Source organism: Ranitomeya variabilis, chromosome 4, assembly GCF_051348905.1.
Source record: "Ranitomeya variabilis isolate aRanVar5 chromosome 4, aRanVar5.hap1, whole genome shotgun sequence".
Lineage (NCBI taxonomy): Eukaryota > Metazoa > Chordata > Amphibia > Anura > Dendrobatidae > Ranitomeya > Ranitomeya variabilis.
In genome coordinates, this window is record NC_135235.1 from 392,043,430 (window position 1) to 392,068,618 (window position 25,189).

Genomic DNA, 25,189 nt, shown 5'->3' on the forward strand with positions numbered 1-25,189 from the left:
TAAACGCTGTATTTGACTTATGTGTAGCGTATATTAGACCTGGTATTTAAAGCATTATGGATATGAGAAGTAACATTATATATCCCTGAGTCAAATGATTATCAGACATCTGTAAAGCTATATCCAACCATGCTTACTCTAATGACATTTGGTGGCTAGTTCAAACGAACTATTACAATACCCTTTAGGTATATTTAACCGACATCATTAACATACTGTCCAAACATTACCTAGCCCCAATTTTTAAGAAAAACCGGCAATACATTTATATTAGTGTATTATACGGAGGGAATACAGCTGATACTGATCACAAAAATATTGCCATGTCTACCTTATCATTTAAGCCTGCAGGCCCCATGGCTCCTGTTTGCATTATCCATCTTGCTTCCCTTCTCAGTAATAAATTATGGAGGTCACCTCCTCTTCTAGATGGTACTACTTTTTCTATACCAGCGAATGTCATCACCCTGGGGTTCCCTCCATGTACTTCCCGTATATGGCTTATTAACCTTGGGACACCCTTACCAGATGTTATGGATTTGAAATGTTCCCTAAAGCGTATATACATGTGTCTTATTGTTTTCCCTATGTAGTACCGCCCACATGGGCAGAAGACCACATATACAACATAATTGGTTTTACAGGATATAAATTGGGTCACTTTATGTGTGATGGGTCCTATGTTCAAAATTTTATCCGTTACATGGTACTGGCAATATGTGCAATGCCCGCAACGGTAATTCCCCTTGGGGGTACTCGACTCAAGCCAATTATTTGTTTTATCGTTCATAATGCAATTACGTACCAAAATGTCCCTTATCCTAACACTGCGCCTGTTTGAGATTAATGGGCCCCTGGCTACCACGCCAGTTAAATCTTTATCTTTGCCCAAGAGGTGCCAGTTTTTTCTAATGGCCGCTCTTATAGGTTTATCCATGGGACCATATTGGAAGCAAAATGTAAACCTTTTATCTTTTGTATTTCGTATGCCTTGAGTATTATCAGTACTCCTTTCACTCATTTTACTCACTGCTTCATGCCAAACTTTGTCCGGGTACCCTCTATCCTTCAGCCTGTGGCTTAACTCACGTGATTGTTGATCAAAGCCCTCTTGTGTGTTATTGGTTGGCTTTACGTGTTCTGAGGAGTTGGCTATAGGGTAACGAGCGTTTCGTATGGTTCGGGTGATAACTGTTGTAGTGCATGACTGAATTGGTGGCCACCGGTTTCCGATATAAAGAGGTGCATAATTCTCCTTCTTTGATTTGTAGAGACACGTCCAGAAAATCTAAATGTGCACCCCCAAAATTAGACGTGAATGACATTCCCATAGTGTTAGTGTTAAGATGGGTCACAAATTGGGCAAAGCTCTCCTCAGTTCCATCCCACACAAAGAACATGTCATCGACATATCTGAGGTACAGCTTGATATGTTTGAGAAACACCTTATCTACTGAATAAATGTATGCCTCCTCGAAATGACCTAAAAATATGTTAGCAAATGTACAAGCTGCCGGAGTCCCCATGGCGGTACCGATGACCTGTATGTACCAGAGGTCCATGAACATGAAGGCATTGTGTGTCAAAATACTCAAAAAATTGTTTCGGCACTCTCAAGATTCAATGCTTGTACAGAAATATTTTTTATTCAAGAAATTTTTACTCCAGAAAATTAATGTAACGTTTCGGTCATTTCATTGACCTTCATCAGACAAAAGAATGATAGGGGTAATTATTCAGGGTGTCATCAGCAATGTGTCACAGTTCCCCACACATAGCGCAGCGGATAGCGGGTACAGACCAGAGAGAAAGGCGCCTAATTACCCCTATCATTCTTTTGTCTGATGAAGGTCAATGAAATGACCAAAACGTTACATTAATTTTCTGGAGTAAAAATTTCTTGAATAAAAAATATTTCTGTACAAGCATTGAATCTTGAGAATGCCTAAACAATTTTTTGAGTATTTGATAGGGGAGTGGTAACCCCTCTTTCGAGCACCACCTTTAATGAGGAGTGACGTGTCATCGTACCCAGTATTGTGTGTCAAAATAAACATAAGGCCATCACAGATGAAATCAATAAAATATTCGTAGTGCTCAAAATCTGGCGTATAGACTCCACTCCCTCTCTCTGGGGAATGCGCGTGTATAGGTTGACTACATCCACTGAGGCCAACATAAATCCAGGTTGCCAAACAAATTGTTGAATATACATCAAAAAAGAATTAGTATCTTTTGTGTATGAGGGAATGCTTGTCAATAATGGTCGCAGCAACCAATCAATATACTTAGAGAGTGGTTCTGTGAGGGACCCGACCCCAGACACAGTGGGTCGGCCCGGTGGATCTATGATCGCCTTATGTATCTTAAGGACATGGTACCAACGTGGTTTCATGGGGAACTCCGGCAGCAATTTTTCAGCTTTCTTCTGTGAGATGACATTGGTTTCCACCGCTTTCCTTAATAACGATCTCAATTCACCCTTATATTTAAATGTGGGGTCACCTTGAAGCTGCCTATATGTGCTCCTATCTGCCAACTGTCTGTTAGCCTCCCTGATTTACATGTCTCTTGGGATTAGCACTGTCTTGCTCCCTTTATCCGCTGGCCGTACTATGGTGTCCTCCCACCCTGCTATTTCTTTTAATGCACCCTTTTCCATAGAAGTGAGATTAGGTGGAGCTTTCTGGTATACAAGGGCTTCTACATCTTTTAACACTTGTGTCTCAAACAGATCAATAACGTTCCCCGGGGAAATGGGGGGCATATATTTCGATGTTACCCCCCCCCCCCAGTGAATGGTGTTATGGGCGCTACATGGTATGTATAAGTATGAGGTTCTTCCTCTGTGAGGCTCAAAAGTAATTCAGCCTCCCCTCGGTTCTCAGCTAGAGTCTTTAAATCTGCCCCGGCCGTGAAACCTAATGGGCCTACAGTACATGGTAGTTCTCCTTCTAATGTACTGGGTACTGTTAAGTTATTAAGGAGCGATTTGTACAGATGTGTCATGGTTCCCAATGGCAAGGGAACGTAAGAAACATATAAATAACGAACGAGCTCTCGGGTGATGGAAACTCGAGTTGACCGTGAGCTAAATCTACCACACAACTAATAGTAGCCAGGGAGCATACCTACGGCTTCCTAAATGCCACGCGCCAGCCGGAGGACTAACTAAGCCTGGTAGAGGAAGAAACAGACCTGGCTTACCTCTAGGGAAATACCCCAAAAGATGATAGCAGCCCCCCACATGTAATAACGGTGAAATAAGAGGAAAAGACATACACAGTATGAAAGTAGATTTAGCAAAGAGAGGTCCACTTACTAGATAGCAGAAGGATACAAAAGAGGACTTCACGGTCAACTGAAAACCCTTTCAAAAAACCATCCTGAAATTACTTTAAGACTCCTGTGTCAACTCATGACACAGGAGTGGCAATTTCAGCCCGCAAGAGCTTCCAGCTACAGAGAATTACAAAAACTGCAAACTGGACTAAAGATACAAAACAAAAGGACAAAGTCCACTTAGCTGATCAGCAGACTAGTAGCAGGAACATGCAACCGAAGGCTCTGGTTACAATGATGACCGGCAAGGAAATGACTGGAGAGCAAGGCTAAATAGGAAACTCCCAAACGCTGATGGAAGCAGGTGAACAGAAGCAGCAAAGTGCAAACAAGTCACCAGTACCACCAGCAACCACCAGGGGAGCCCAAAAAGCGGATACACAACACAGACGGATCTTTCTAATAGATTTGAACAGATCGATTTTAAAATCTGTTAAATCAAAGTCAATGGGAATACAATAATTTAGGCCCTTCGCCAACAAAGATAGATGAGCAGCATTGAGAGGGTGGCTAGTCAGATTCACCACATGCTGATCAGGGGGTTCTTCTATTGTTTCTGTCTCCACGAGACATGCGATTCTGTGTAAAACCGCCTCCTCTTTCCTCCTCGGCGCATTCTCCTCCTAAAGGGAAATCTGTCTCTCCGGTTTCTACTGCAGTTAATCTTTCTGCTGAACCTCCTGAAGCAGCTGCCCCCTCACTAAAACTTGAATCTGATTCTGTGGTTACATAGTCTCTCCTCCGAAATGTGTTGCGTCTCCCAAATTTCCTATTCGTCCGGTTAGATCTCTCAAAATTGTTACTGCGTATTTTGTCCATTTTCTGTAGTTTATTCCATGTGAACACCTGTCCCGACTCAAAAAGATTCTTGTTGCGGATAAATTTTGAGAGATCTAACCGGACGAACCTATATACGCGCATTCCCCAGAGAGAGGGAGTGGAGTCTATACGCCAGATTTTGAGCACTACAAATAGGGATCGAAATTTTATTGATTTCATCTGTGATGGCCTTATGTTTATTTTGACACACAATGCCTTCATGTTCATGGACCTCTGGTACATACAGATCATCGGTACCGCCATGGGGACTCCGGCAGCTTGTACATGTGCTAACCTATTTTTAGGTCATTTCGAGGAGGTATACATTTATTCAGCAGATAAGGTGTTTCTCAAACATATCAAGCTGTACCTCAGATATGTCGATGACATGTTCTTTGTGTGGGATGGACCTGAGGAGAGCTTTGCCCAATTTGTGACCCATCTTAACACTAACACTACGGGAATGTCATTCACGTCTAATTTTGGGGGTGCACATTTAGATTTTCTGGACGTGTCTCTACAAATCAAAGAAGGAGAATTATGCACCTCTTTATATCGGAAACCGGTGGCCACCAATTCAGTCATGCACTACAACAGTTATCACCCGAACCATACGAAACGCTCGTTACCCTATAGCCAGCTCCTCAGAACACGTAGAGCCAATAACACACAAGAGGGCTTTGATCAACAATCACGTGAGATAAGCCACAGGCTGAAGGATAGAGGGTACCCGGACAAAGTTTGGCACGAAGCAGTGAGTAAAATGAGCGAAAGGAGTACTGATAATACTCAAGGCACACGAAATACAAAAGATAAAAGGTTTACATTTTGCTTCCAATATGGTCCCATGGATAAACATATAAGAGCAGCCATTAGAAAAAACTGGCACCTCTTGGGCAAAGAAAGATTTAACTGGCGTGGTAGCCAGGGGCCCATTAATCTCAAATAGGCGCAGTGTTAGGATAAGGGACATTTTGGTATGTAATTGCATTATGAACGATAAAACAAATAATTGGCTTGAGTCGAGTACCCCTAAGGGGAATTGCAGCGCCCCAGAGACCTGGTCATTGCAGTACTGTCGCTCCGCCACTAAGGGGAGTGATGGTACGTCTGATGGCACTAAAGGAGTTCACCTGACCAGGTATCACAGTCACACATTACACTTCACACTCCGGCCACCAGGGGGAGCAAAGGGTTCTATGTATTAGGCCACTCCTCACACTCTGGTAAAACTGGGGGTTGGATAGGAAGTTAGAGAGAAGGTGACTGGGTTTTGCCCAGGTAACATCTAGTGAGAGAAGAGCGTTGTTTGGGAAGATCCAGGGGGGTCCCTGTCAGGGGTGGGATCCTGACAGCGGCCTAGTGAAAGAACAGATCGTTACGGAGCCGCGCCTGCACTTCATTGCGGCGGCATCTAAAGAAAGGACACGAAGCGAAGTATATTGTGGAGAAGTGAGAAACGAAATCACAGCACAAAGGCGATAGAACCAGTAGGAGTCGTGCCCCGAGATCGGCAACATCCTACTGAGGCGCGTAGCCGGAACGCCGAGGAAGTATTGGGCTCTACGCTCTTACTTCAAACCAATGGCAGGGCTGTTAATTTTAGGTTGGCTGCCTCACCTTAATGAAGACAACGAAGGCAATTGTGGGAGAGGGGCATCTCTAGGGTCCCTATAAAATAACTCCAGGCCTACCCCGTCATACGGGTGCGTCCTATCCATATCATCAGGGGGACGGAGAGAAAGAACAGAAACATACACGACAGTTGTGAGGACTATCCCGTGGTGCTCAGCAGGGAAGTACTACAACACCCAGGCGCTAGTAGGTAGGCAACTGATTTCCACCTGCAAAGGGAACCCTGGATGTGCCTTCGGACCGGCCGGTCTCAGCCAGCCCTGTTAGCAGTGCTCTGGATTGCGGATGCCGAAGCCTTCAGTAAAGAGGTAAAGAGACTGCAACCCTGTGTCCTCGTTATTTACTGCAACCTACACCACCACCTACACCTTTTATTGGGCGCCCCTTAGCAGGACCACGGACCGGGTCGGGCCACCGTGACATCCTCAGAACCGAGAGAGAGAGACCCGGTATCGAGTACCCCGCTGCCCTGCGTCTGGGAGCCGCTCCAGAATTACCGTTGCGGGCATTGCACATATTGCCAGTACTATGTAACGGATAAAATTTTGAACATAGGACCCATCACACATAAAGTGACCCAATATATATCCTGTAAAACCAATTATCTTGTATATGTGGTCTTCTGCCCATGTGGGCGGTACTACATAGGGAAAACAATAAGACACATGTATATATGCTTTAGGGAACATTTCAAATCCATAACATCTGGTAAGGGTGTCCCAAGGTTAATAAGCCATATACGGGAAGTACATGGGGGGGAACCCCAGGGTGATGACATTCGCTGGTATAGAAAAAGTAGTACCATCTAGAAGAGGAGGTGACCTCCATAATTTATTACTGAGAAGGGAAGCAAGATGGATAATGCAAACAGAAGCCATGGGGCCTACAGGCTTAAATGATAAGGTAGACATGGCAATATTTTTGTGATCAGTATCAGCTGTATTCCCTCCGTATAATACACTAATATAAATGTACTAGCTATTGAACCCGTTCTACGCCCGGGTGGCGAGCATTTATATTGGTATATGGTCTCCATCCTGGTATGTGCTGCTCCCATCTTGCTCTCCCATCCTGTCATGTGCTGCTCCATCCTGCACCCCCATCCTGTCATGTGCTGCTCCATCCTGCGCCCCCATCCTGTCATGTGCTGCTCCATCCTGCCTCCCCATCCTGTCATGTGCTCCCATCCTGTCATATGCTGCTCCATCCTACACCCCCATCCTGTCATGTGCTGCTCCCATCCTGTGCCCCCATTCTGTCATGTGCTGCTCCCATCCTGTCATGTGCTCCCATCCTGCGCCCCATCCTGTCATGTGCTCCCATCCTGCACCCCCCATCCTGTCATGTGTGCGCCCCCATTCTGTCAGGTGCTGCTCCCATCGTGCGCAATCATTCTGTCATGTGCTGTTCCCATCCTGTGCCCCCATTCTGTCATGTGCTGCTCCCATCCTGTGCCCCCATTCTATCATGTGCTGCTCCCATCCTGTGCCCCCATTCTGTTGTAATGTGCTGCACCCATGCTGCCTGTTCATGTTTCCATTCTGCCATATGTTGCTTCCATCTTTCTCTCTCCGGCTCTACTGCCCGAGTGTGGCTGTGATGAGTGCGGGCGGCTGTGCTGAGTGCGGGCGGCGGTGCTGAGTGTGGGCGGCTGTGCGTGGCGGTGCTGAGTGCGGGTGGCTGTGCGTGGCGGTGCTGAGTGCGGGCGGCTGTGCGTGGCGGTGCTGAGTGCGGGCAGCTGTGCGTGGCGGTGCTGAGTGCGGGCGGCTGTGCGTGGCGGTGCTGAGTGCGGGCGGCTGTGCGTGGCGGTGCTGAGTGTGGGCGGCTGTGCATGGTGGTGCTGAGTGCGGGCAGCTGTGCAGAGGGACATTCATGGCCCCGGAATCAGGTGGCGTAAGTTTGAATTGCTGCGTCCTGAGTGCGGGATCTGTCCACACGCCCCCTGTTTCCGGCTGATAAATGTCCCCGTGCTCCCGGAATCGGCGCCTGCGCAGTCCGAGCTTTCCGGCGCCATTTTCTTGAAGACACACTGCAGTATCCAAGAAAATGGCGGCGTAAAGCGCGGACTGCGCAGGCGCCGATTCCGGGAGCAGGGGGACATTCATGGCCCGGAATCAGGTGGCTTAAGTAAGAAATTGCTGTGGCATGAAGTGCCACAGCATCATCAGTGCGGGATCGTGTCCACATGCCCCCCGTTTCCGGCTCATAAATGTTCTCCTGCTCCCGGAATCGGCGCCTGCGCAGTCCGCGCTTTCCGGCGCCATTTTCTTGAAGATGCAGTCTTCCAGAAAATGGTGCCGGAAAGCGCAGACTGTGCAGGCGCCGATTCCAGGAGCAGAGGGACATTCATGGGCCGGAATCAGGTGGAGTAAGTAGGAAATTGCTGTGGCTTGAACTGCCACAGCATCATGAGGGCGGGATCAAGTCCACCGTGTCCCCACGTCCCCTGTTTACGGTTCCTAAATGTCCCCCTGCTCCCGGAATCGGCGCCTGCGCAGTCCGCGCTTTCCGGCGCCACTTTTTTTTTTTTCTAGACTACGGACACTGGCTATAATCTAACGCTAGGAGCGTCGCGCTTGCACAGTCCATAAAGGCTTCGGACAGAGTGACGCTCCTACCGTTATATTATAGATTGCCATTTTTTCTTAAAAATTGGGGCTATGTCGTAATGTTTGGACCGTATGTTAGTGATGTCTGTTAAATATGCCTAAAGGGTATTGTAATAGTTCGTTTGAACTAGCCACCAAATGTCATTAGAGTAAGCATGGTTGGATATAGCTGAACAGATGTCTGATAATCATTTGACTCAGGGATATATAATGTTACTTCTCATATCCATAATTCTTTAAATACCAGGTCTAATATACGCTACACAAGTCAAATACAGCGTTTACTCATTGAATTGTTAGGAATTGTTTTTAGTTGTTTTTAGTATTACGTACCAGTGATTGGGCCGAGTGGATCTGGGAGGAGGTGTGCCCACTGCATAAACTCCTTCTGGCGTCACGTCCGTCCATTCACAAACCCGTTGAAGCGCTCAAGCAGCGCGAAACGGCCATCGTTTGAGCTTGTACACTCCGTTGTATATGCACCCCCGAGCCGTGAAGATTTTAATGCAATAAAGATTCATCTGCTTTGAAGATCGGTGAGTGCTGCCACTTCTTCCTTCTAATGATTTACAAATATATAATTTTTATATATATATATATATATATATATATATATATATATATATATATATATATATATATATATATATATATATATATATATATATATATACACACACACATACATACATACATACATACATACATACAGTACATACACACAAACAGTATATACACTGCTAAAAAAAATAAAGGGAACACTTAAACAACAGAATATAACTCCAAGTAGATCAAATGTCTGTGAAATCAAACTGTCCACTTAGGAAGGAACACTGTTTGACAATCTATTCCATTTGCACAACAGCATGTGAAATTGACAACAGATGGAAATTATTGGCAATTATCAAGACACACTCAAAAAAGGAGTGGTTCTGCAGGTGGAGACCACAGACCACATCTCAGTACCAATGCTTTCTGGCTGATGTTTTGGTTACTTTTGAATGTTGGTTGTGCTTTCACACTCGTGGTAGCATGAGACGGACTCTACAACCCACACAAGTGGCTCAGGTAGTGCAGCTCATCCAGGATGGCACATCATTGTGAGCTGTGGCAAGAAGGTTTGCTGTGTCTGTCAGCGTAGTGTCCAGAGGCTGGAGGCGCTTCCAGGAGACAGGTCAGTACACCAGGAGATGTGGAGGGGGCCGTAGGAGGGCAACAACCCAGCAACAGGATCGCTACATCAGCCTTTGTGTAAGGAGGAACAGGAGGTGCACTGCCAGTGGAGTGCCCCCATGTTAAGGGCAATGGGGTACTCGGTACCGGGTCCTTCGGTTCGGGGGATGTCACAGTGGCCTGACCCGGTCCATGGCCCTTGTGAGGGGCGTCCAATTAAAGGTGTAGTTTGTCTAGTGTTCGTGACGCCACCTGTGGTACTCGGTCAGGGTGACCGACGCTGCTTAGGGGTCCGCTGGGGTGATGGAATGGCAGCTAGATGGTATACCTTCCCACAGGTGAAGTATGTCCCCAGGGCTTCCCAGATGTGTAGGTGGTGATGGTGGACGATGTAAGGTGCAGTGAATAACGAGGACACAAAGGTTGCGGTCTCTTTACCTTTTACTGAAGACTTCAGCATCCACAGTCCAGAGTACAGATCACAGGGCAGGCAGAGTCCGGCCGGTCTGAAGGCAAATCCAGTGTTCTCTTATCCAGGTGGAAATCAGTAGCCTTCCTACTAGCGCCTGGGTGTTGTAGTACCTCCCTGCTGAGCACCACGGGATAGTCCTCATAACCTTCGTAGATGTTCTAGATGTTATTTCTTCCTCTCTGTCCCCCAGATGGTATGGATAGGACATACCCGTATGACTGATGGCCTGAGGCTTGTTTATAGGAACCCTAGAGACGCCCTGACCCCCACAATTTCCCACTGTGTCTTCTTAGGTTTTAAGGTCGGGCAGCCAACTTGGAATTGACTGTCCTGCCGGTCTTTGAAGTAATGCGTAGAGTCAATTACTCCCTCGGTATTCCGGCCACCGGCTATGCGCCTCAGAAGGAGGCAGCCTCTTACAGGACAGAACTCCTTCTGGTGTTGTCTCCTTGTGCTGTGACTTCGTTTCTCACTCCCTGCAACACAATTCCTTTCTTGTCCTTCTTTAGGATGCTGCCGCACATGGGGCAGGCGCAGCTCCGTGTCTTTCTGTCTCGTGCTAGGCCTCTGCCAGGATCCCACCCCTGACAGGGACCCTCTGTCTGCAGCTCAGATGTTCCTCCTGACAGGTGTTGCCTGGGCCGAGCCCAGTCAGCTTCTGACTAACTTTCTATCCAGCCCACCAGTTTTACCCTAATGTGAGGAGTGTCCTAATAGATAGAGACAAGGCTCCCCCTAGTGGACTGGAGTGTGAAGTGTGGGGTCTGTTTTGTGATACCTGGAAAGATGAACTCCTTTATTACCATCAGACGTAATATCACTCCCCCTGGTGGAAGATCAACATTACTGCAACGACCAGGACTCTGGGGCGCTGCACCAGAGCCCTGCAAAATGACCTCCAGCAGGCCACAAATGTGCATGTGTCTGCACAGACTGTTACAAACCGACTCCATGAGGATGGTCTGAGTGCCTGATGTCCACAGATGGGGGTTGTGCTCACAGCCCAACACCATTCAGGACGCTTGGCATTTGCCACAGAACACCAGTATTGGCAAATTTGCCACTGGCGCCCTGTGCTCTTCACAGATGAAAGCAGGTTCACACTGAGCACATGTGACATACGTGACAGAGTCTGGAGACGCTGTGGAGAGCGATCTGCTGCCTGCAACATCCTTCAGCATGACCGGTTTGGCAGTGGGTCAGTATTAGTGTGGGGTGGCATTTCTTTGGAGAACCGCACAGCCCTCCATGTGCTTGCCAGAGGTAGCCTGACTGCCATTAGGTACCGAAAGGAGATCCTCAGACCCCTTATGTGGCCATATGCTGGTGCGGTTGGCCCTAGGTTCCTCCTAATGCTTGAAAATGCCAGACCTCATGTGGCTGGAGTGTGTCAGAAGTTCTTGCAAGATGAAGGCATTGAAGCTATGGACTGGCCCGCCCGTTCCCCAGACCTAAATCCGATTGAACACATCTGGGACATCATGTCTCGCACCATCCACCATCGTCACACCACAGACTGTCCAGGAGTTGACGGATGCTTTAGTCCAGGTCTGGGAGGAGATCCCTCAAGAGACCATCCGCCGCCTCATCAGGAGCTTGCCCAGGCGTTGTAGGGAGATCATACAGGCACGTGAAGGCCACACACACTGCTGAACATAATTTCCTTGTCTTGAGGCATTTCCACTGAAGTTGGATCAGCCTGTAACACCTGTAACTTCATTTTCCACTTTGATTTCGAGCATCATTCCAACTCCAGACCTCAGTGGGATATTAGTTGTGATTTACGTTGATCATTTTTAGGTTTTATTGCTCTCAACACATTCTACTATATAATGAACTAGCTGTACTACCCGGCTTCGCCCGGGTTAATGACTGCTGTTAGCAAAATAGAATGTGTTAACAAAAATTTATTCTGCACGCAAAAACCACAAAACAAATAGATAGAAATGTAATTATTAAAAGGCAAAAACTAAGCTAATAGAAGCATTTCACAACATATATTAGCTTTGTTATACTGAGAATGTCTTTGTTGCCTATATTAACCAATCAGAGCTCAGATTAATTAACTGTAGCAAAATAGAAGCTGAGCTGTGATTGGTTGCTATTGGCAGCCTGATAAATCCCCAGCCAACAGGAAGCCCACCCCCTGGCAGTATATATTAGCTCACACATACACATAATAGACAGGTCATGTGACTGACAGCTGCCGTATTTCCTATATGGTACATTTGTTGCTCTTGTAGTTTGTCAGCTTATTAAATCAGATTTTTATTTTTGAAGGATAATACCAGACTTGTGTGTGTTTTAGGGCGAGTTTCATGTGTCAAGTTGTGTGTGTTGAGTTGCGTGTGGCGACATGCATGTAGCGACTTTTGTGAGATGAGTTTTGTGTGGTGACATGCGTGTAGCAACATTTTGTGTGTCGAGTTGCATGTGACAGGTTAGTGTAGCAAGTTGTGTGCAGCAAGATTTGTGCATGGCGAGTTTTCTCTGGCGGCGAGTTTTATGTGTGGTGCGTTTTGAGTATGTGCAAGTTTTGTGTGAGGCAACTTTAGCATGTGTTGCAACTTTTGTACATGTGGCAATTTTTCTGTGTGCAAGTTTTGCATGAGGTGAGTTTTCCATGAGGTGAGTTTTGCACGTGTGGCGAGTTTTGCGTGAGCCTAGTTTTGCATATGGCGAGTTTTGCATGTAGCGAGTTTTGCGCGTGGCGAGTTTTGAGTGGTGACTTTTGTGTTTCGACTTTTATGTGGCGAGGTTGGTGTGTGTGTGGTGAAATGTGTGCTGAGGGTCGTATATGTGTTCAAACACGTGGTAGTGTGTGGCGCATTTTGTTTTTGTGTTCATATCCCCGTGTGTGGTGAGTATCCCATGTCGGGGCCCCACCTTAGCAACTGTGCGGTATATACTCTTTGGCGCCATCGCTCTCATTCTTTAAGTCCCCATTGTTCACATCTGGCAGCTGTCAATTTTTCTCCAACACTTTTCCCTTCACTTTTTCCCCATTATGTAGATAGGGGCAAAATTGTTTGGTGAATTGGAACGCGCGGGGTTAAAATTTCACCTCGCAACATAGCCTATGACGCTCTCGGGGTCCAGACGTGTGACTGTGCAAAATTTTGTGGCTGTAGCTGCGACGGTGCAGATGCCAATCCCGGACATACACACATACATACATACACACATTCAGCTTTATATATTAGATATACCTGTATGTAATCTCCTGTATATAGTATACACCTGTGTGTCATCTCACCTATATATAGTATATATCTGTGTGTCATCTCCTCCTGTATATAGTATATACCTGTATGTCATCTCCTCCTATACATAGCATATACCTGTATGTCATCTCCTCCTGTATATACTATATACCTGTAGGTAATCTGCTCCTGTATATAGTATATACCTGTGTGTCAGCTCCTCCTGTATATAGTATATACCTGTATGTCATCTCCTCCTGTATGTAGTATGTACCTGTATGTCATCTCCTCCTCTATATAGTATATACCTGTGTGTCATCTCTCCTGTATATAGTATATATCTGTGTGTCATCTCCTCCTGTATATAGTATATACCTGTGTGTCATCTCCCCTGTAAATAGTATATACCTGTGTGTCATCTCTCCTGTATATAGTATATATCTGTATGTCATCTCCTCCTGTATTAGCCCTCGTTCACACGTTATTTGGTCAGTATTTTTACCACAGTATTTGTAAGCTAAATTGGCAGCCTGATAAATTCCCAGCCAACAGTAAGCCCACCCCCTGGCAGTATATATTAGCTCACACATACACATAATAGACTGGTCATGTGACTGACAGCTGCCGGATTCCTATATGGTACATTTGTTGCTCTTGTAGTTTGTCTGCTTATTAATCAGATTTTTATTTTTGAAGGATAATACCAGACTTGTGTGTGTTTTAGGGCGAGTTTCGTGTGTCAAGTTGTGTGTGTTGAGTTGCGTGTGGCGACATGCATGTAGCGACTTTTGTGTGTCGAGTTGCATGTGACAGGTTAGTGTAGCAAATTGTGTGCAGCAAGTTTTGCGCATGGCGAGTTTTGCGCGTGGCGAGTTTTATGTGTGGTGCCTTTTGAGTATGTGCAAGTTTTGTGTGAGGCAACTTTTGCATGTGTTGCATGTGGCAATTTTTCTGCGTGTGCAAGTTTTGCGTGTGGCGAGTTTTCCATGAGGTGAGTTTTGCACATGTGGCGAGTTTTGCATGTGGAGAGTTTTGCGCGTGGCGAGTTTTGAGCGGCGACTTTTGTGTTTCGACTTTTATGTGGCGAGGTTGGTGTATGTGTGGTGAAATGTGTGCTGAGGGTGATATATGTGTTCGAGCACATGGTAGTGTGTGGCGCATTTTGTGTGTGTGTTCATATCCCCGTGGTGGTGTGGTGATTATCCCATGTCGGGGCCCCACCTTAGCAACTGTACAGTATATACTCTTTGGCGCCATCGCTCTCATTCTTTAAGTCCCCCTTGTTCACATCTGGCAGCTGTTTTTTGCCTCCAACACTTTTCCTTTCATTTTTTCCCCATTATGTAGATAGGGGCAAAATTGTTTGGTGAATTGGAATGTGCGGGGTTAAAATTTCGCCTCACAACATAGCCTATGACGCTCTCGGGGTCCAGACGTGTGACTGTGCAAAATCTTGTGGCTGTAGCTGCGACGGTTCAGATGCCAATCCCGGACATACACACACACATACATACATACACACATTCAGCTTTATATATTAGATAAAGATTTACAACTGGAATATTTCATTCAGTGTTACCTAGGATGTGGGATTTTAGTGTTCCCTTTATTTTTTGAGATTATATATATATATATATATATATATATATATATATATATATATATATACACACACACTAGATGGTAGCCCGATTCTAACGCTTCGGGTATTCTAGAATATGTATGTAGTTTATTTATGAAGATTTTAGAATAATGCAATTTATACACATGATTCGGACACCGGACTGCACCTGTCGCTGATTGTTCGCGGCCGGCCACGTAGTATATAGCACAGCCACGTAGTACATAGCACAACCACGTAGTATATAGCACAGCCACGTAGTATATAGCACAGCCATGTAGCATATAGCACAGTCCACGGAGTATATAGCACAGCCATGTAGTATATAACACAGCCCACGGAGTATATAGCACAGCCACGTAGTATATAGCACAGCCCACGGAGTGTATAACAGCCCACATAGCATATAACACAGCCACTTAGTTTATAACAGCCCACGTAGCATATAACACAGCTCACTTAGTATATAACAGCACAGTCCACGTAGTGTATAACACAGCCCACGTAGTGTATAACACAGCCCATATAGTGTATAACACAGCCCACATAGTGTATAACACAGCCCACATAGTGTATAACACAGCCCACGTAGTATATAACACAGCCCACGTAGTATATAGCACAGCCTACGTAGTATATAGCACAGCCCACGTACTACATTACACAGCCCACGTAGCACATTACACAGCCCACGTAGTACATTACACAGCCCACGTAGTACATTACACAGCCCATGTAGTACATTACACAGCCCACGTAGTATATTACACAGCCCACGTAGTATATAGCAATGTGGGCATCATATCCCTGTTAAAAAAAATAATTAAAATAAAAAACAGTTATATACTCACCTTCCGTTGGCCCCCGGATGCAGGCAAAGCGTTTACCGATGCTCCTCGCGCGCTCCGGTCCCAAGAGTGCATTGCGGTCTCGCGAGATGATCACATAGCGGTCTCGCGAGACCACTACGTCATCATCTCGCGAGACCGCAATGCATGGAGCGGTCACCGGAGTGTGAGACCAAATGGGAATCATGAGGTCAAAGGAACTGGCTAAGGAGCTCAGAGACAGAATTGTGGCAAGGCACAGATCTGGCCAAGGTTACAACAGAATTTCTGCAGTACTCAAGGTTCCTAAGAGCACAGTGGCATCTATAATCCTTAAATGGAAGAAGTTTGGGACTACCAGAAATCTTCCTAGACCTGGCAGTCCAGCCAAACTGAGTAATAATGATAGAAGAGCCTTGGTGAGAGAGTTAAAGAACCCCAATATTACTGTGGCTGAGCTCCAGAGATGCAGTAGGGAGATGGGAGAAAGTTCCACAAAGTCAACTATCACTACAGCCCTCTACCAGCCAGGCCAGTACTGTGGGTTTGAAAAGGATGACATAGTGTTCCAACAGGATGGCAACACGAAGTGTATGTTGAGACTGGCAAAGAAATTGTTCAATGACAATGCATTAGAGGTGCTGGAAAGGCCCCCCACAGTCCCCAGACCTCAACCCAATCGAACACTTGTGGTAGAATTCAAGAAAAAACTGTATACATACCCAAGTGAGTCGACCAGAATGTACCAACTTTGGCAACGTGTGAAAGAGACCTGAGATCAAATTTCGGTCAACACATTTTTTAATTTGACCGAGAGCATGCCTAGAAGGATTCAGACAGTGTTGAAAGCCAAGGGTGGATTTACAAAATAATAAAAATAAAAATTTAGATCTTTAGGAGCAAAACAGTAACAATGCAGTGACATGACAAGAATATGCTAAATATTTGCAAGTCAAATTTCTGAAATATCTAAGATGATTGTCAATAAAATAATGGCAGTCTCAAGTTCAAAGCAGAAGTGGATAATGAATTATGAAGCCTAAAAGTCAAAAGTTCAAAACATTGTTACCCTTTTGCTCTGCACTATATATACGCTCTTTATCCTGCTACATACTGCATGTCCCTCACCTGGTATATGTGGGCCTTTTCCTGGTATATATCCCCCATCCTGGTATATGTGCCCCGTTCTGCCGCTGTTCGTTAATGTATAGAAAAAAATAAAACAATATACTCACCAGGGGAATACACAGAAATCATAGGGCCCCATAGCAAAAGTATAATTCACAACCCATAGTCCTCCATAGAATATACTGCATAGCCCATAGTCTTCCATATAGTATAATGCACAGCCCATAGTCCTCCATAGAGTATACTGAACATCCCATAATCACCAATATAGTATAATGCACATTCCATAGTCATCCATTAAGCATAATGCAAAGCACAGTCATCCATAAAATATAACGCATACCCATAAAGTATAATGCACATCCCATAGTCACCCATAAAATATAATGCACCACCCCTACAGTCATCCATGTACTAGTATAGCCACTGATTTAAAAATAAATACTTATCTTCCCTTCGCTCCCTGCTGCACTCATCCTCTTGTAAGTCAGCAGCTGACTTAAGCGTGCGACGTGAGTGCATGATGTTGCTGCCATGCACCCCCAGTCACGTGCAGCTGCTGGCCTCTGCTTGGTCTGCGTGGGGTCATAAAATTCAGCTGGAGGTGCGTTTGAGGATGCAAATCCAGTTGAAGTTTCTGCTAGTATTGAAGAGCCCCTGACATGCTGGGCCCGGTCAGAGTGAAGACCACTGTGACAGCAGTCATTACGCCACTGCTGCTCACGAAGTTGCACGAGCTGCAAAATGTGTGTTGAGGTGCCATACAGCAGGCTACCTAGCATGCCACGGGGAGTGCAATAAATATGGATCATGATATGACTGTATATTGGCTACAGATCTTTAAGCTATCTGATATCTTCCCTTATGGCTAAACCTTTGAGCTATATGCACTTTGGACTTACTAGATAGACTACATAGATAGACTAGACTGCCTTATGGGGTGTTTTTGCCATTATAGTTAATATGCTCTATGGCAACTTATTTCATGCATGACGATTTCTTATAGCTGATTTTAGGATGAGACTCACACCAAATCTTGGGAGGGAGCTGAAACTTAATGTTGCCCAGTGACAGCCCCGAAACTTGAAAGATCTGGAGAAGATCTGTATGGAGGAGTGGGCCAAATTCCCTGCTGCAGTGTGTGCAAACTTGGCCAAGAGGTACAGGAAACGTCTGACCTCTAATTGCAAACAAAGGTTTCTGTACCAAATATTAAGTTCTGTTTTTCTATTGTATCAAATATTGGCATTCTCTTGATGAGCTTCAAGAGGTAGTCACCGGGAATGGTTTTCAATTCACAGGTGTGCCCTGTCAGGTTTAATAAGTGGGATTTCTTGCCTTATAAATGGGGTTGGGACCATCAGTTGTGTTGTGAAGAAGTCTGGTGGATACACAGCTGATAGTCCTACTGAATAGACTGTTAGAATTTGTATTATGGCAAGAAAAAAGCAGCTAAGTAAAGAAAAACAAGTGGCCATCATTACTTTAAGAAATGAAGGTCAGTCAGTCTGAAAAATTGGGAAAACTTTGAAAGTGTCACCAAGTGCAGTGGCAAAAACCATCAAGCGCTACAAAGAAACTAGCTCACATGAGGACCACCCCAGGAAAGGAAGACCAAGAGTCACCTCCGCTTCTGAAGATAAGTTTATCCGAGTCACCAGCCTCAAAAATCGCAGGTTAACAGCAGCTCAGATTAGAGACCAGGTCAATGCCACACAGAGTTCTAGCAGCAGACACATCATACATACATGGTAAAATAGCTGCTAGGAAACCACTGCTAAGGATAGGCAACAAGCAGAAGAGACTTGTTTGGGCTAAAGAACACAAGGAATGGACATTAGACCAGTGGAAATCTGTGCTTTGGTCTGATGAGTCCAAATTTGAGATCTTTGGTTCCAACCACCGTGTCTTTGTGCAACGCAGAAAAGGTGAACGGATGGACTCTACATGCCTGGTTCCCACTGTGAAGCATGGACGAGGAGGTGTGATGGTGTGGGGGTGCTTTGCTGGTGACACTGTTGGGATTTATACAAAATTGAAGGCATACTGAACCAGCATGGCTACCACAGCATCTTGCAGCGGCATGCCATTTCATCCGGTTTGCGTTTAGTTGGACCATCATTTATTTTTCAACAGGACAATGACCCCAAACACACCTCCAGGCTGTGTAAGGGCTATTTGACCAAGAAGGAGAGAGATGAGGTGCTACGCCAGATGACCTGGCCTCCACAGTCACCAGACCTGAACCCAATCAAGATGGTTTGGGGTGAGCTGGACCGCAGAGTGAAGGCAAAAGGGCCAACAAGTGCTAAGCATCTCTGGGAACTCCTTCAAGATTGTTGGAAGACCATTCCCGGTGACTACCTCTTGAAGCTCATCAAAAGAATGCCAAGAGTGTGCAAAGCAGTCATTAAAGCAAAAGGTGGCTACTTTGAAGAACCTAGAATATAAGACATAATTTCCGTTGTTTCACACTTTTTTGTTAAGTATATAATTCCACATGTGTTAATTCATAGTTTTGATGCCTTCAGTGTGAATGTACAATTTTCATAGTCATGAAAATACAGAAAAATCTTTAAATGAAAAGGTGTGTCCAAACTTTTGGTCTGTACTGTATTGTTCTCTAAAATGCTTTGCCGCTTCAGAGAAAACATGCTTTAAAGATCTGGCTTTGGGACCATAGCCGGAGACCAGACCTGTCCAGCTACGCTACTGGTCGTCTCTTCCCAGCACCATGGCAGGTGATTTTCTTCAATGTACACGTGAGGGAGAGACCTGTCCATCCCCTGGTGCAACGCTGGGAAGGGCTGGATGTGTGTGGTGCCAGATAAGTCTGCTCTCCCGCTATGGTTGGTTTCAGTGAAATATATACTTGACTTCAATCGTAGCTGCATTCAATACTCACTTACTTAAATTGGAAATTCTGAGTAAATATATTTAACAATAAGTATTTACCTGACTCCAATTACGGGTAAATTAAGGATCTTTGCCATCTTTAAGAGATTTTCACACTTTTGTGACGGGGCACCGAATTTCTTACTAAGGGAAGTATATGACCCAAAGTCATTAGCGACAATTCGGAGGATCAACCTGCATTGGAGGGATGGTAGAAATTAATCAGGAAATATAAAGTCAATCAAACCTTTTTTGAAGATTTATTTTTATTATATGCTCAAGAGATCATTATACTTTCTGCTATACTAGAAACTATATATTAATGTAAACAACTAGACCGTTCTGAATTTTTTCAGACTTTAGAAAAAAAGCTTGAGGTAATTTATAAAATCCATGCAGTCACATCTAATGCAAACTCCTTTGTTGTGCTGCCAACTGTACCATATGTAAATGAATCCTCTATATACACAACCTCCAATACATGAGTGGGGAAGACAATAAATGCAAAATATTTAAGATTAAAACATAATAATCTTTATTGGCATTGGTAAAAAATAAATTAAAAAAATATAGAATCAAGCTTCTGGAGCCACAAAAAAGAAGAACTCAGAGGCAGGGGGACACAGGGTAAGTACCCATGAAATATTGCACCAAGGGTATTACATGAATGATGAAAAGGACTTTTCAATAAAAAAAAAATACATCAGTTGATACTTACCTTCTTAGCAGCTCTATTTTTTTTTTATTGAAAAGCCCTTTTCATCATTCATGTAATACCCTTGGTGCAATATTTCATGGGTATTTACCCTGTGTCCCCTTGCCTCTGTGTTCTTTTTTTGTGGCTCCAGAAGCTTGATTCTATATATTTTTTTTTATTTAGTATCGGTCAGAGACTAAGGTAATAAGTCCGTTAGCGCCTCCCTCCTCCTTTTTCGATGGTTCAGGTAAAAAGCTCTGAAGATCACTTCTGCTAGAATACTTATCCATTTCACCAAAAAATACCAGCAAAAGTTAAAAAAAGTTGTGTCATTCAGGGCTGAGGCTCAACAAGGACTGTGTTTCCAAAGTTAGATAATGATTGTGGACCATTTACATGATACCAGAGCCAAAGAGCAATATTCATACCTGACATTCTATATTTTAACCCATTACCGACATATGATGTACTTCTACGTTATTAGCCAGCTCCCTGACTTTGATGCGAGCTGGCACACCAAGCCTGCATCTTTCTCGGCACATGATGGCTGATTTAAACAGCCATCATGTGCCTCTAACACCTACATTTAACACACGACATGGGGTGCCGGTGGTTGTCATGACAGTCAGGGGTCTGCTGAAGACCCACGTGCCTTTCATTACAATTTTCCTGTGAAAAACAGAAGTTTAGCTGACATTCATAGGAGATCATGGTTTTCTCTATACATGCTGATGCACTGCTATATATAATATAATTTAATCGATCAGACAATTGCAGCTTCAAGTCTCCTAAGGGGACTATTAAATACAGGAAAAAGTTTAAAAAATATTAAAAAATATGGAAAAATAAAAGAAAAAGTTCAAATTACCCCCCTTTTGCCCCACTAAAAATAAAACCATAATAAATTTTAAAAATACACATATTTAGTATTGCTGTATTCGTAAAAGTCTGATCTATCAAAATATAAAATAAATTAATACGACCTGTAAATGGCATAATGAGGATAAAAAATACAAAAATCGAAACACCAGAATGATGGTATCAGTTAAAACGTTTGGCACAGACCTTATTGCCACACCAGAAAAGAAAAAAAAGAATATAGATTTACCTGTGGCCAAACATTTTTGTATCCCTGCGAGTTCAATGTGAGAAACTTGCATGAGTCTCTCGCATCAAGTCCGGAGCGTGCGACTCCGGTCCCGAGAGCCGGCGGCAGTGCCAGGACTTGATGCCAGTTTCTCGCATTGAACTCGCAAGTTTGACCCCGGCCTTAAAAGGTAACTTTAAATCTCAGAGAGACAGAAGGATCTGGGAGTATAAACTCATGACGACCTTTGACACTCAGTGCAGGAATGAATGTGTTGCATGGATTTATGTCTTTCTACATCAACTAAGGAATTTTCTCCTCAGCCCATGTGGGGGCATCACAACACAGAACCAGACCCCAATCAGAAGACAATAAAACTTTCACACTCCTATCTATGAACTGTTCCAATATTTACGGCCACAACTGTTTATCCCTCTCCCATAATGATAGTTTCTACTTCACGTCACTCATCTTATCTACTGCATTAGTTCTGTGATGTGTTGTGCATAAATATGTGATTCTTCAGATTTTGTTTTAGTCGATGCCTGATGAAGAGACCTGTGTAGTCTCGAAAGTTCACAATTTGTTACCATCTTTTCAGTTAGCCATTAAAAGGTATCAACCACTGAGGACTTTCAAATCTAAATGTTGTTCTATCTACAACACGATCAAAGATATATATCTTTTCTGACACAGACCTATATCCCAAAAAATGAAAACATTATGGGTCTCGGAAAATGGTGACACAAGATATTTTTTTCTGTGAATTCCTGAATTCTTTTTTCGCCACCAAAAAAAGCTATACATGTTTGGTATCTGTGTACTTGTGTGACAGAATCATCTTGCCAGGTTAGTGTTACTATATAGTGAAAATGGTAAAAAAAAAAAAAATAAATCACAAAGCATCCCGGTTTCCAGCGCATCACATGATAAAATAAATGGTGTCATTCAAGAGCACAACTTGTCCCACAATCCCTCATATGACTATAATGATGGGAAATTAAAAAAATATATGGCTCTTGGAAGAAGGAGAGGAAAAAACTAAAATGAAAAAAAAAAAAAAAAAAAAAATGGAATATAGCCACAGCGTGAAGGGGTTAAATGTCAAACCCAAGGACAGTCATGAAGACTGATATAGCATAAAATTAAAATAATGGGGGCCTACTGGTTTCAATTAAGGTGTTCAGCATTTGGTGGATACCCTAATGGAAGCTAAACTGATAATGGTTCTGGTGCCATGTTCCTGTACGGATAGTGGTTCTGGTGACATTCATGTACACATGATGGTTCTTTTGATGCATTCATGTAGTGATGGTTGTTATGGTCATGTATTCTTCCCCAGAAGCAACATCAGTACAAAACCAAAATCATCATTAGCACACAAATAGAACACCAGAGCCATGAATAGTGCATAACTAAGGCACAAGCAAGCACCATCCTCAGTACATGAATACATCTTGAAAACCACCATCAGTAAATAAATATAACACCAGTATCATCATCAGTACATGTATACATCACCAGAACCACCAAAAGTAAATGACTACATCACCAAGCTTAGTACAGAAATCAATTGAAATCAGACTCATACATTTGTATCTCATGAACCTACAACTCCCAGTATGTCCTTAATAATAGTAAGGTGATGCTGGGAGTTGTCATTATCAGTTATTAACAGACTGCGGACCATACTGGAACCACATTACTGATGAGACATAGTCAGTATCAACAAGTGAACATTTACATCCAGGTATCTTATAGGTGTCATCTTCTCTGATTGAGTTGTTTCTTTTCTGTTTATCTCCACCTTGTCCAGATGCCATGATGACTTTCAAGTGCAAAGCTCGTCTCTGCAGTCTTCCCTCTTTTCTGTTTTTATGCAGCAAATCCCAACCTGATGCTCTTAAAAATAAAAAACCTGTTATTAAAATGCCCTCTGCATAAAAATATCTGTCCATACTATGCTCTAAATAAACCTCCTATTTTATATGGCGGCCACACTGTCTGTCCTTATGAGCTATAGTAACAAAACTGTCTGCTATTATCAAATACAACTGTCACACCATCCGCACTTATGCACCACAGCCCATGCATTGGCTTTCCCCTCTCCACTAGTTTACCTTGCACTCTCTATATTTCCACATTGTCTCCTGGCCATGCCAACCTCTCCCCACCCTGTGGCCCCATTTCACGCTCCCCTCTCCATATCCATTTTGTGCCTCCTCTTCACAGTATGCCCTTGTACTGCCCACCATGTTGTCCTCTCCAATCTGTATCTCTCTCCTCACACTGTTCCTCTATGCAGTACGATGGTCACCACAGCCATCTGTATAAGATATCCACTACAGCCCCCAAATATACACTATGATGTCCACCCCAGCCCCCACTGCTGTATGATGTCCACCATAGCCTCCCATTATATAGTATGGTCACTAGAGCCCTCCATATACAGTATAATGTCCCCCACAGTCTCCCAGGTAATATGGTGTCCCCTGCAACCCCTTTTGTGATGTCCATCACAGCTCCCCATTATATTGTATGGTCACCAGCATGGACCCTCATATATAGTATGTCCACCACAGCCCTCTATATACAGTATAATGTCCTAACAGTCTCTCTACAAGAGGGGCTGTGGGGGACGACATATTGTATATGTCCACCACAGCCCCCCCATTATATTGTATGGTCACCACCACAGCCTTTCATATACAGCTTGAAGTCCACCACAGCCTTCCATGTACAGTATGATGTCCCCCCACAGTCTCCCATACAGTATGGTGTCCCACACAGTCCCTCTTGTGATGTCCCCACAGCCCTTCTTGTGATGTTCCTCACGTTCCCTCTTGTAATGTCCACACAGCAAGCCCCTCTTGAAATGTAACCCACAGCCTCTCTTGTTATGCCCCTCACAGCCCCTTTTACTGTCCCCACAGTGAGCCCCTTGAAATGTCCTCACAGCCAGCACCTCATAATGTCCCCACAGCCACCCCAATTTATGATAGCCCCCAATTATTGAAAAAATAAAAAAAGCGTATAGTCACCTAATCCAGGCTCCCCGTCCAGTGAGGACGGACTAGGCCGCAGGCCTTTAAGGGAGGACGACATGACAGGGTTGAGTGGGCCTATAGGGAGTGAGCAGAAAGGAGGGGGCGATAATGTGGAGTGAGGAGAGGATATTATTTGAATCAGGGCTTACAGATTGGTTGGGGGTGAAATGGGCAGGAAGGAGGGGGTGATGGGGGGGGTTGACTATAAAAGGGGGCACCCATCTTAGAGGATCAACCATTTTGGTGCCCCTCTGAACAAGATAGTAAGCTCTGTGGGTTTAGAGATAATGGAGGTGGAAGAAATTTTACAGCACCTCCGTGATGCAGCTAGAACCAGGGGTGCAGGCTGGCTGCAGGCGTCCTTACAAGGCCTGCTTCCTGAAGGGGGATCCGGGTCATCTCCTTCCCTGACTGAGGGCCGCCAGCCTCGGAGGTCTCGGCCTCCGGAGCGCTTGAGCCCCGAGGTCACCCCCAGGGCCCGGCGCCGTATGAGGAGCCCCTCAGTGGAACCCTCCGGCTTCAGCAGCTAGCCGCAGCTATAGCGGGCACTGCCAAGGAGCCGGGAGGAATCCCACAAATCGGCAGGGCCTGCAGCGGGGGGAGGTGTCGGCCTCCCCTTCATCTGAAGGAACGT

At 44.6% G+C, this 25,189-nt stretch overlaps 1 protein-coding gene across 1 annotated transcript in view; it reads right to left on the bottom strand.

Moving 5' to 3' along the window:
- Positions 1 to 25,189, bottom strand: part of LOC143767185 (ornithine decarboxylase-like) — a 154,867-nt gene that overhangs the window by 63,393 nt on the left and 66,285 nt on the right. Inside the window, exon 5 of the mRNA XM_077255285.1 lies at positions 19,785 to 19,919. Within this exon, the coding sequence (XP_077111400.1) occupies positions 19,785 to 19,919 (135 nt within the window). The remainder of the gene's footprint in view (positions 1 to 19,784; positions 19,920 to 25,189) is intronic.